The sequence below is a fragment of the Chrysemys picta genome, chromosome 11 (genome assembly GCF_011386835.1).
Source record: "Chrysemys picta bellii isolate R12L10 chromosome 11, ASM1138683v2, whole genome shotgun sequence".
Classification (NCBI taxonomy): Eukaryota; Metazoa; Chordata; order Testudines; family Emydidae; genus Chrysemys; species Chrysemys picta.
The window spans coordinates 40,383,487-40,395,687 of NC_088801.1; the positions used below are offsets into that span (position 1 = coordinate 40,383,487).

General features: G+C 37.4%; 1 protein-coding gene across 7 annotated transcripts in view; it reads left to right on the forward strand.

Annotated features, from left to right (window-relative positions):
• The window catches only part of RAPGEF4 (Rap guanine nucleotide exchange factor 4), a 299,132-nt gene that overhangs the window by 275,137 nt on the left and 11,794 nt on the right, over nucleotides 1–12,201 (forward strand). For all 7 annotated transcript variants that reach the window (XM_065561831.1, XM_065561832.1, XM_008178407.3 and 4 more), the window contains 6 exons: nucleotides 3,130–3,255; nucleotides 3,722–3,900; nucleotides 8,202–8,292; nucleotides 10,523–10,573; nucleotides 11,141–11,228; nucleotides 11,591–11,655. In XM_065561831.1, coding sequence (XP_065417903.1) covers nucleotides 3,130–3,255; nucleotides 3,722–3,900; nucleotides 8,202–8,292; nucleotides 10,523–10,573; nucleotides 11,141–11,228; nucleotides 11,591–11,655 — 600 coding nt within the window. The remainder of the gene's footprint in view (nucleotides 1–3,129; nucleotides 3,256–3,721; nucleotides 3,901–8,201; nucleotides 8,293–10,522; nucleotides 10,574–11,140; nucleotides 11,229–11,590; nucleotides 11,656–12,201) is intronic.

Here is a 12,201-nt window from a genome sequence, read left to right on the forward strand (position 1 = left end):
TACTTACCAATTTTCAAAGAATTAGAATATAATTAAATGAATAACAGGTACTCACCAATCCAGTAGAGGTACTGCACTGCAGAGTGGTTGGTTTCTTGAAGCACTTAGGTGTATACAGGTAAAGTTTTCTATACAGTAGGTTATCTTATAACACTACATATCACTATGTGCAGCGCATGGCGTACAGCTACATCACTAAAAATACACTTAACACTAAAACTAGACTGAACATAATTTAATCTTTCTTTGATGATTCAGAAGACACTTCAGGATCTTGCAGTGCCTCAGGGCCATCATTATCAATAGCAATTATCATCGTAGATGTAGAAGGTGTAGGGGATTGGGCTGAATCTGTAATGACCCTACGACACATCCTGGAAGCTGCTTTTTTTAATGAATCCCTGATATCAGGTTGCTTACTTGTCTTCTGCCTCTTTTGCATAAAAGTAGAGTGCAAAATGTTCAATTGCATAACTTCCTGGGCAGTATACTAGTCCCAGTTACTAGACTGAAGATTTGTATTGGGAGATATCAGAAATGCGGGTTGATAGAGCTTTCTGTTTGATCAAGTGCTGGATAACACAGCTTTTACTGTACTTTGAACACTAGTAGCTCAAAAGTTTCTTGCCCCATTCTGCCTTTTGAATGTTTTAGCTCATCTAAGAGAGTCAGAGCTAACATTTTGTCACAGTGCTGTGGGAAGAGCGTCCATATATATATATATATAAAAAGGGTAATAGTATCATTTCTTAAACTAGAGCAAAAATTGTTCTCCTATCCACACAGCAAATTTTGACTCCAATATTCTAAATGGAATTGAGTATGTAGGCAGAGGAAAATATTATAACCCAGATTTGTGGTGCGGATCTGATTATAGAATTCTCTTCTCCCCCCTCCCCCCCCCCCCATCCCTGTATGTATAAGGGGAGTTAGATGTTATCAATTGAAGTATTATACAGACTTGATTCATGCAGTAAGTGCTTTAAAACCATTTCTGCCTGACCCCCACAAATACCATGAGAAAATCACAGATGATTCTAACTTGAATCACAGAAAATATTCTATGTAGAAAGTCTGGATTTCCTTAAGTAAAATTGTTCATAAGTGCTTATTCATACAGTAACTTTAACAATGTCCATGGGGCCTGCTTTTATGGTGCTTGATTTTTACTGTACTTTTTGTTCCTTTTACTTCATTAAAAACAACTGTCATTGCCAAGCCATGTCGGCATAAACTCTATTACTCCAGACCTCCTGTATGCTTTTAACAAGTTACTTAGTATGTATGCCTTCTTTCTTTTATAGATATTGCAAAATCTGAGTTTTGCTTCTGCTTTAGATTTAGAAACTTAGTTGTAAATTTTCAGTCCTTGGCTGCCTTTTCCATCTTTGCTATCTCCAGTTAGCATGGACTGAATATGTCAAATACACTTTATTGTACCATTCAAATGTGACAAAGTCCCAATCCTGTGATGTTCTGACAGTCCTCAGCTCCTGTTGGCTTCAGGAGGAATAGAGGGCATTAAGCATCTTATAGTTGCTTCTCAGCTCTCCATAATAGAAGTCCACACATTGACTGTTCCTGCAGTATTCTGAAGAATGGTATTAATAACTAGCAGAATCCTACAAAATGAAACACCTTTTACCATTTAAGAATGCGCTTTCTAACTTGTGAATTTGTTGATGTTTTGCTTGGCAAGCTCCTTGTGAAAATTAGGGGGTTATTCTGGAATGGATGAATTTGCAAATATTTTGTGTGTCTAAGTCTAAATGTTTCTTCTCCAGCATTGGAAAATACATTTAGGGCCAGCTGCTTGTAATGGTAACACAGTAATGTGTTGTGATAGTCTCTGAATAGGAACAAAAATCTATTTCATTTTGTGCAAAAGTCACTCTTCCCTGAAGGTAAAAATGAAAAGCTAGGCTTGTAGAGCCATAATGCCAGTAGTATTGCAAACTATTTTGGATCAGTTTGACGTGATTGTATCATTATGTTGTTTGTGACGCAAGTTTATCGTAATGAACAAAAAGTAGCAACTCTAGCAGAAATAAATTTACTATATACTTATGTATTACTTAGGGGCCTGCTGGTATATTAATCCAGAGAGCTCTATTTATTGTTAAAATTTTGCAGCCATAATTTCTTTTGTAAGTGCAGAATAATGTAGTAATCGTAACTTTCTTGTTTGGAAATATAATCTGTTGAAATATGGGACCTGATCTTGCAGCCCTGGTTCAGGTTGGACTCAGGATGGGACCTGCTTTGTTGATAGCACATTTTTCTATGATAATCTGCAACATATTAGATTATGGTCATTAAAAATTAAAGACAGCATGGAGGAATTTGTAGAGAAAATTGTAAATGAACTACACTGCCCTCTCCTGGAAGCAAAAGCAATTTAAAATGTAGGTTCACGTGAAGCACTATTTAAGAAGTCCAAGGATGTGTTTACACAGGGTGCATGTGAATTGGCAACAGGTATATTGTTTGGCAACTGAATAATTTTTGTATGGATGGTTTAGTGTGTTTGACCCTAATATACAGTAGATGACTCCAAATATGGAATCATCCCAGCCTACATTTTAAATTGATTTAGTTTAAGAATTATTTGTGTTTTGGGCAAAACTGCAGCTCACATCTTTTATTAGATTATATGAAAATCCATTTAAAAATTAATACTTTAATAACTCAAAGGAATGTATTCTGTGAACACATAAAACTCCCAATAACATAACTGGGAGTTATACAATCACAAATGTCAGATAATGATCCGAAGACTGGAATATATGCAATGTATACTGAAAGAGAAAGTATGAGATACACTTCTTAGATTGTTACAGCTTTCTAAATTATAATAAAGGAAATAATTCACATCACTAAAATCTGTTTGTTGCAAAAACATTAGGTTTGTATGTTGTGGTTTGGATCTGTGTGCATGTAGAAATGGGAATTGATAATAGTGGCTTTATTGCTACCTATAGTTGAAAGCAGACTCCAGCTATACTATTTGAAATCCCTTCAGAAATTGGTGACATTGGAAAAAAAAATCAGGAGTTCTTCAGAGGACTAAGCACTGGTGGTGCAAATTATCATTCTGAAATATTCTTGTATCATTATTCTTATTGACAGACACCTCTGCCAGAACAAGAAGGCCCATCGACTGGAACTGTAGGAACTTTTGAACTCATGAGCTCCAAAGACTTAGCATACCAGATGACAATTTATGATTGGGAGCTCTTCAACTGTGTGCATGAGGTATGGAGAATCTAAATAACATCGTAGTATTTATTATTAAACATTTAGCTGTTCAGTGTAGATACTGATACTGTTTGCCAGATTTTCTCTGAGTTTAACTTGTAGATTCTTAGCCGTTGTAAGCCTTGAAACTATTAAATACTATTCCAGCCACTGCAAAAATATAAAGTATATCAAAGAAATATCGCCTAATAGTGCATTCTATATTGAATTACTTTGATATGTCTCATTGAGGGTATTAAACTGTTACTACATAGTCTATATTTATGCTTTTAATGTGCCTTAGTGGTTGTCTACTGAATTTGCAATGGAAGCTGAATCCTTGTCAGCTGTATCATGCACACATTTACTGCACAGCAAGTTTCAAGCCTGAATAATTTAGAAACCTAACAGTGACTTCTCACTCCTCTCAATCCCCCCCCCCAAAAGAAATATCTGAAAACCAACCCTGTTTTTTCTCTCCTAGCTGGAGCTGATTTACCACACATTTGGAAGGCACAATTTTAAAAAGACCACAGCAAATTTGGACTTGTTTTTGAGAAGATTTAATGAAATCCAGTTCTGGGTGGTCACAGAGATTTGTCTTTGCTCCCAACTCAGCAAGCGTGTTCAACTGTTAAAGAAATTCATTAAGATAGCAGCCCAGTGAGTATACACTAGTATATACAGACAGAGGCTGAAATATATGCCAAATTTTTAATATATTTGTTGTTTGTAATTTTTACAGAGAATCAAACATAGCTGAAAAAGCCTAATTAATCTTGCCCATCCTTGTTAATGTAGGATTGTTCCCTGTTACTGTTTGTCTTCCCCTTTTCTGTTCATCTCCTCTATTTACCCTTGCTCCCAGCATTCTTAGAGCCCAGTCCTGCAACCACCTACATGAGTAATTCATTGAGTTCAGTGGGACCAATCCACTTATGTTACATGCAGGATAAAGTCATTTACATTCTTCTGGGGTAGAAGTCCCTCAAGCAGAGTGAAAGTAGAGCAGGAGAAGAGCAGGGTGAAAGTGTAGAGCGGCTCCTGTTAGCCTCACTCTGTGGTATTTTTTTCAGACATCCAAAACGTTATTGTCTCTCTCTTTCCAGCTACCAAGCTTAAAGATGGATGGCAGCAGGACACATGGAGAAACAATAGTCCTTCATAAATAAAGTGTATTATAACATTCTGTAATACTCCAGCCGAGTGATACATTTTGGGTGACTCATTACAAAAACTAAGTATTTGCACATTTTGCTGGAAAATTGCAAATTATCCTAGTTTTGCCCCCCCAAAAGTATGGCTCAGTGAAAACAGATAAATTTGTGAGTAAAAACAGACAATTGACCCCAAAAATAGGCAAAATGTAAGCTCACTTTCAAGCAAAGTGTATTTGGCTAGGTAGCTGGCCAGTGGGGATTGCTGATCTCTAACTTGTTTGTTAATATCTCATCATTTAAAATAAATTTAAAATTACTTGGAACCTTCAATTTCTGCTTTTAGGGCTTGATTTCTCATCATGGAATTCAGTAGGAACTTTCTGTTGACTTCAAAGGGAGCAGGGCCACAACTAGCCTATGTAATCAGAGTTCCTAGCACTGTTAACCTCTTCTTCCCTCCTCCCAATCCCTGCTATTGTTTGTTACACCCACCTGTTGCTTCTAAACTCCTCAAGGGAGGAACTGTGTCTTTCTATGTGTTTGCACAATGCCTTGTATGATGGACCCAGATCTTGACTGGGGCCTCTGGGTATTATTATAATACAAATAAGTAATTTACACTTAAAACATGAAAAAACATTTTTGCATTTTATAAAACAAATCCCCCATTTTTAGAAGTGTCATGAGGGAGTGGGGGAGGAAAGGATTACTATAAAATAAACTCTGAATTCTGCTCCAGAAATCATAATTTTTCATATTCCAAACCCATGCCCACATACAAATCATATACAAGCACTAGCATGACCAATTCTGCTGCATAGAGGGCCTGATATTGCAAGGTACTGAGTTCCTTCTGGAAATTGCTGAGCGCTCTCAACATTCACTAAAGGTAGTGGAAGTTTAAGGCACCCAACACCTATAAGATGCACTCAGCACCTCACAGGATCAGACTCATAGTAAGGTAAATAGAACATACTCCTCTCCAGTAGTCTCTAAAAACAGCCATTCCATTATCTGGTTCTTTACAGGGAAATTGTAAACCAGAAAGCAGATTTGACATATTCTGTCCAGTAGAGGGCAGTAGGATACATACACACAAATGAATAAGGTTTATTCCTCAAATCAGCAGTGTAAATGGGAAAATGCATAAATGCAAGTAAATGAAGATATTAAGGTAAATTTAATAAACCTTTAAAATCAGTCATCTTCAAAATAACAGTTAAACTTCACCTGAAGAAAAAACAGGGAAAATAATCAATCATAAAGTGCCCCAGACCCATTAGATTTCCCAGGGTTAACTTGTGCTATTTAGATCAGCTTGATGACCTGTTTACTTCCATGTTTCTGGTCTCACTACAATTCTAAAAATAAATGGCTAAACGTGACCTGCTCTACTGAGACCTCTGTGTCTCCTAAAGGCAGGGAGTTCTGAAGCACAAGATTTTCCTAAATAAAAACTGAGCTGGCATATTTATTTTCAGTGGCTGCAAGAGAACTTTAAAAATTATGGGGCTCTTTCTTACCATATAAATTGTTGCCATGGTAACAGGTGCTACAGAACATACTGAAACAAATATCATGTGCTGAAGAGTTAGAACAGAAAGAGCCAAGGGATTGAGTTAAAAAAAGGTAGGCCCAGACCTTGATATAATATTCCCGTCTACATTTGCACATGAAGAGCCTTGATAAACTAGTAACCGAATGAGAGTCGAATCATTCCTGGGAGCAGAGGAAGGTGCACTGGACTCATTAGGGAGGGCACTCAGTTCAGTACAGCACTGTTACTCTTCCAGGGTAGCTGGCGGTGAAATTGTGTGGCTCTGCAGCTTTCCTGGCATACTGATATTCGGAGATAATGGCTGCCGAGCCCTTTGTTTCCATACTGTGACTGAGGGGTCCCCACTTTTCCAATAGACATGCTCTCTCTGCCCCGCAATGCACCCTTATTGGTGCTCACACCCCTAGGGGAAGTTGCATAATCAGATGCGGGCTCATTGTGGTGAGACTGGTGTACTTTCGGCTTACTGTGCAATGGTTGCCCCTGCCACTTGCTGGGTAAAAGTGCTCAGCTCACCAGGTCACAAACCCGGCATCTCTACATACACATTATTTAAAAGAACCTCTTTATGTGTATCCACAAAAGAGATTTACTCACTCTTCTATGCCTCCTCTCTCTCATCTCGATACACACTAGTTCACACACAGTCATTAAAAATCTCTCTCCATATGCACACTCACAAAACATTCCCTTATTTCAGACAAAGGGTAGTTGTAAATTGCAAGTTGCAGCTTCCTTAAATAAGCCCATACTACGCTTGAACACTAGTATTTTAATATTTATTATTTCTACAGAGTCCAGATTTATGCTTGGTGTCTCCCAGAACAAGTAAAGACATGTTACCATCATCAAAGCAACATATGAGGGAAATAATTTTGGCAGCAGCATTGGAAGGTTGGAGGGTGGTAAGGTTGTTAACAAGAAGACCCGAGAGCAGAAGAGGTCACATTAGTCAGTAGATGATTAGGTTGTGGACAAGTGATTTGACCATCAGGAAAAAAAAAGAAAAAGGTGTGTTTTTTTTAAATGTTGTGAAGGAAAAGCTACAGGACGTGGCTATGGCTTGGACGTGAGGGGAAACAGAGCCAAGTTAATCCCCAAGGCTACAAACCTGGGTGACGGGATTATGGTAACTGTTCACTGGTATAGTATTGGGAGGAGAGATAGTTTTCGGAGGCGAGACTATGAGCTCACTCTTAGTCATGCTGAGTTTAAGGTAAAGATACAAGATGAGATATCGGAGAGAGGATAGAATATTCAAGATTGAACTTCTGTAGGTAAAGCTGAAGTAGAGAATTATATTTGAGAATCACAGTCTGAATCTCTTGCTTTTATAGTTTCCTTAATATCTTACCACCCAATCTTTGCAAGTCAAATAGCAAAAGAAGCATAGGCCTAAAGCTTTCTACTTTGGGCAATTATAGTAACAAACATAGCAAATCATTTGCAAAGATGTGGCATATTAGATATTCTGTAACATGCAGTTATATCCTTCAGTCTCTCCTCAGCGCTAATGAAGGAGCACTCTTGTATTGGAGGTTAGGGCAGATTTAGTGCATCTAGTATGTGGGGTCTTCAGCAATGGATATGTTGTAAAGGGTCTTTATAATGATGAAGATGACAACTGGCACTTATTTAATTGAAAGATCCCAAAGAGTTCAAGAAACCCGCACAAATTGATTACAGACTATGTATACAGGGGTCACTGAAACACAGCCATCTCTGGTCATCTGCCCCTTGAATCTGGAGTAAGACTCTTCTGGAGTGTAGACAACCTGCCAGCCCACCAAGTTCTGCAGCAATGGGAGTGTAAACCATGCTTCTCCCAGTGTTTTTAGCATTCCTTGGGCCTTAACTTAGTCTAGTGTCAAGAGATAGTGCACTGGTGGGAGGGAAAGGTGTTAAAAGGCCATGGATTCCCGTATGCCAAAGATGATATCAGATAAGAGGAAAACTGGTGGTCAATTTTGAGGCGTGAGGGGAGAGAAGCTTCCAGGTGAATTTGATCAGTATAGATACAATTATCCTGGGTTTACCAAGCTTCTCATTATGCTTTGAGTTTGAGGTTCAAACAAAACTCAGAGGGAAAGGTGTTGCAAAATGATGTCTCAAGCCCACTGGTAAGGTTTGCCAGAAAGTAATCAAACTCAAACCAAAGGCTTCTCTTCCACTCTCTTCAGGACCTCAGTTTTACTTCTCTCTGATTATATGCATAACATTAAAAGTCTGGACCTTTTGTATTTCAGCTGTAAGGAATACAAAAATCTTAATTCCTTTTTCGCTATTATCATGGGACTGAGTAATGTTGCTGTGAGCCGCCTTTCACTAACATGGGAGGTAAGTGATAGCTACAATCCAGTTCCGAGACCTTTGGTTGTATTTCTGCTTTTAGTAAGCAACAACATCCATCCATGTTATTTCTAGAATTAGGGTTGAGAGGGAGGCATGCCATTCTTCAAGACAGTAATTCAGCTCCTGAGAGGAGAGGTTACTACTGTAGGCTAAAAGCTTGGAGACATCCCACACCATTAATGAGCATTTGCGTAACACAATACTGAGCTGCTGTGTTGTGTTTTATTTTACAAAAAAGGAGGTGAAGAGGGAGGCAAAATCATTGTGGGAAGCAAGGTGAAATGACATTTCATGGGCCAAATTCTCCTTTACCCCAGTGTAGCCCTGCTCCAAAAATTCTGAAAGATTTTTCATGAAATTTTTTAGCAAAACATTTTCATCAAAATTTCCATTTTTATAAAAATGCTGACCTATATATGCTGGTTGAAAACAGAAAATGTTTGCACATTTTTTGAATATTTCTGTGAACATTTTTCATGAAAAATAAAAAAATGTTTGGCCAGGTTGCTGTGATATGTCAGTGATATGTTACTGGTGTAACTGAAACCAAAATATGACCTATTGCATTTAACACGTTTCTAAAATCTGGCCTGAAAATGGGGATTCGAGGTACCATCAGAAGGCACCAGTTTACAAAAAGACCTAACCTGAAATCTAAATGTACACCTGCAATTTGCAGCCAGAGAAGCCTATATTGATTTTTCTAAATACCAGCATAAACCTTCTCACAATTAACGTTGAAGGCATGAATTTGAAGGCTAATTTCTAAATAAATGGCCCTTTATTTCTAGCTACTAAGATTGGGGGTTTAAAAGAGGGCAGGAGTTCTAAACAGACAAGAGGTGGAATTTAAATTATTTACTGTGTACAACAAACTGGAATTTACAATAGATATGGGGATTGAGCTGGAAGGGGGAAAAATTTGTAAGTGAAAGAGGTATGATACTGTATTCAGATAAATGTTTTCACATTCTTTTGTTCAGCAGAGCAGTCAGGTTATCAAAGCATAATCTAAGAGTATCTCTGCTGGGTTTTTTCAGGATATATACAGTGAACATCATTAAAAATAAATATTTAGGACCCGATTTTTACTAATGTTCATATGCAGGTATGTCAGTCGCACACACAAATCAGGTATTTGCAGGTGCATATGGCCACTTCATTCACTAATACCTAATTTGTATGCGTATAGAAAATAGGCACACAATTGTTCATGTCCATCACTAGAAATGAGGCCCTTGCTGTGGTACTCTACCTATAACATTCCTATTAAATAGAGGAAAAACTTTGCTGCAGAATCGACTTTAAGGAAATATTTCTTTATTGCTTATGATGCCCGCTAAATGTTGTAATGTGATTTGATCAGAAAATATATTCAAATTTGTAATGCAAATTAGAAAGCTGACATGTTTCAATTTGATATATGAAAGTTACTGTGATCTTTGAAGCTGTCTTTTTCACATACCAGTATCCAGTTCCAGTAAATTTGATCAACATTTCTAGTATAATATGAGATAGAAAGCAACTATTTAATAATGTTCCACCATATCCTTTGTTCACTGTAGGCATAGCTGACAAAAGTTCATTTTCAGTGTCTATTGCGAACTGAAAAGTTATTAATTAACTTAAACCCAAACAAATGAACACTGACCCTTGGATTCCACGCGAATCAAGGATTTGTGTAATAGCTGATGATACATTTGCCTTAACAATAGCTCCTGGAAATGCCCAGGTGTGGTTTGACTGACTTGTGAATATTCCAAAAGTCCCTTCTGTGAATGATCTAGCTGAAATAATACTGCCCAAGGTATTTTTGTGAATTGCTTTGGTTCAAACAGGCTGTCATTAAGGATGGGCCTGAATTGGAACACTGAATTAAACTTTCATTTCCACTTTGGATCCAGATATGAATGTGAATTACTTGGCTGCAGCATGTCACTGTAATGGGCCAATTCAACATCTGAATCTGAACATCTCAAACTAGGTAACTTCAGGATTGGATCCAAATCAGGATCCAGGTTTTGTAGCTCAGTCCCATCTCTATTTATAATCTGGTTGCTAGGAGACGTGCTGTATTTTACATTACCACATTGTTCCAAAAGGAACAGTTTTTCCTGCTTTATGGATGTTTACAAGAAACATATACAGTTAAATGATTATACTGAATGCAGATTGAATTTAACACAATTTTCTGTTGTTTTTGTTTTATTAACAGAAACTTCCAAGCAAGTTCAAGAAGATCTATGCAGAGTTTGAAAGCTTGATGGTAAACGGCAATAGATCCTTTATTCTGTGCACAATCTGTACTAATTCAGTTTCTGAGTAACTGATTTGAATTCCTCGATTCAGAACATTTTATATGTCCTTGTTTGAATTTAAGAAGTTTATGATCCCATTTTAGTGCTGCTAAAATAAGCATGTATGACTAATAAATTATACTCTTAGGAACTTACTCTGACAGAATTTATGTACCACTTAAGGTCAATCTGGGAAACTCTGAAAAGCTTTATAACATGTTTTCCCATTGTACATATGGGAAATTATATTTTCTAACATGGATTTTTTTTTATTCCGGTGTCTGCAAATCCATTAGAGGGAGGAAAAATATGATGTTTCTATTCAAATAAGCTCTTTTGTAATCACACTTATATCTTGTCATTTGATAGGAAAACTGTTAAATTTAATAAAAGCTGTCCTTGTTTTGAAGCTGCACTTTTTAAAGCTGCAAGACAAAGTAATTACATTTAATAAACACCATGGCTTTTAAATGAAGCTATACAGTGTCTGCTTTATGATCCATGTTAATAATTGTCTGATCTCTTCTTTTTTTAAGGATCCATCAAGAAACCATAGGGCCTACAGGCTTACTGTAACTAAACTGGACCCTCCTATAATTCCCTTCATGCCCTTACTCATAAAAGGTAATCTAGAAAATCTACCAGCCTTATTCATGTGAAAGTTAGTTGTCAGATATTTGAAGAGTGAAAGGCAGTAAGAGAAAGTAAAATTCAATCTCAGTGGAAGGTGCAATCCTCTTTTCCATTAAAAAAAAATCATGACATGAAGATAGGTGAAGGAGTTTTCAGTAAATCTGAATGTCAGACTCCAATTGCACTAGCCTCAGTGAGAAATCTTTCAAAGTTTCACTCTAATAAAAGGAGCATGCTTTTTAACAATTAAATGGTATGATTGTTGTAACTGAAGAGATAGAGATACAGTGCTGTGCTGTTTTGTATGTCATGATTCAATTATCTATAAGACTTTTGCATTTATTTCTATGCAGACATGACGTTTACTCATGAGGGGAACAAGACATTCATTGACAGTCTAGTAAACTTTGAAAAAATGGTACGTACAGTATGTTCTCAGCTATGGTTGTATGTTGAGATTTACAGTGGTGCAAAAGAGAACTGATGGTTTTATATCAGAGATTTCTAGGTACAAAATAGGCACACAAACGTCATTTTCTTCTGAAACTGAGTTAGTTGCATTGTTGGCACTTTGAGGGCAAATTTCCAGGCTTGGTAGCTCTCCTTCCTGTTGGAAGGGAAATCAATGACACAAAGTCAGGGTTATGTTCCAGTGTAATTTATGTATGAACAATTGTAAACAAGTTCTGTTTACCTAGAAAAGAAGTGGCAACAACTGCACGCAGGCAATTTCCTTTTGCAGAAATCTCAACTAAGAGCCATCTTCCTGCTACTGAGAAGTGGGGGTTTTGTCATTGTCTGTATTGGTTACTCAGGGTATGTCTTCACTTCAGAGTTAACTCAGATGATCAAGCCTAGCCCTAGTGTAAGCCCCCACAGTGCAAGGCCCTACCCAAGTTACTGTGTCCTCCTCTTTGCTGCACTCAGCCATGTGTGCTGCTAGGACTAGTGGGAGCATATTCCA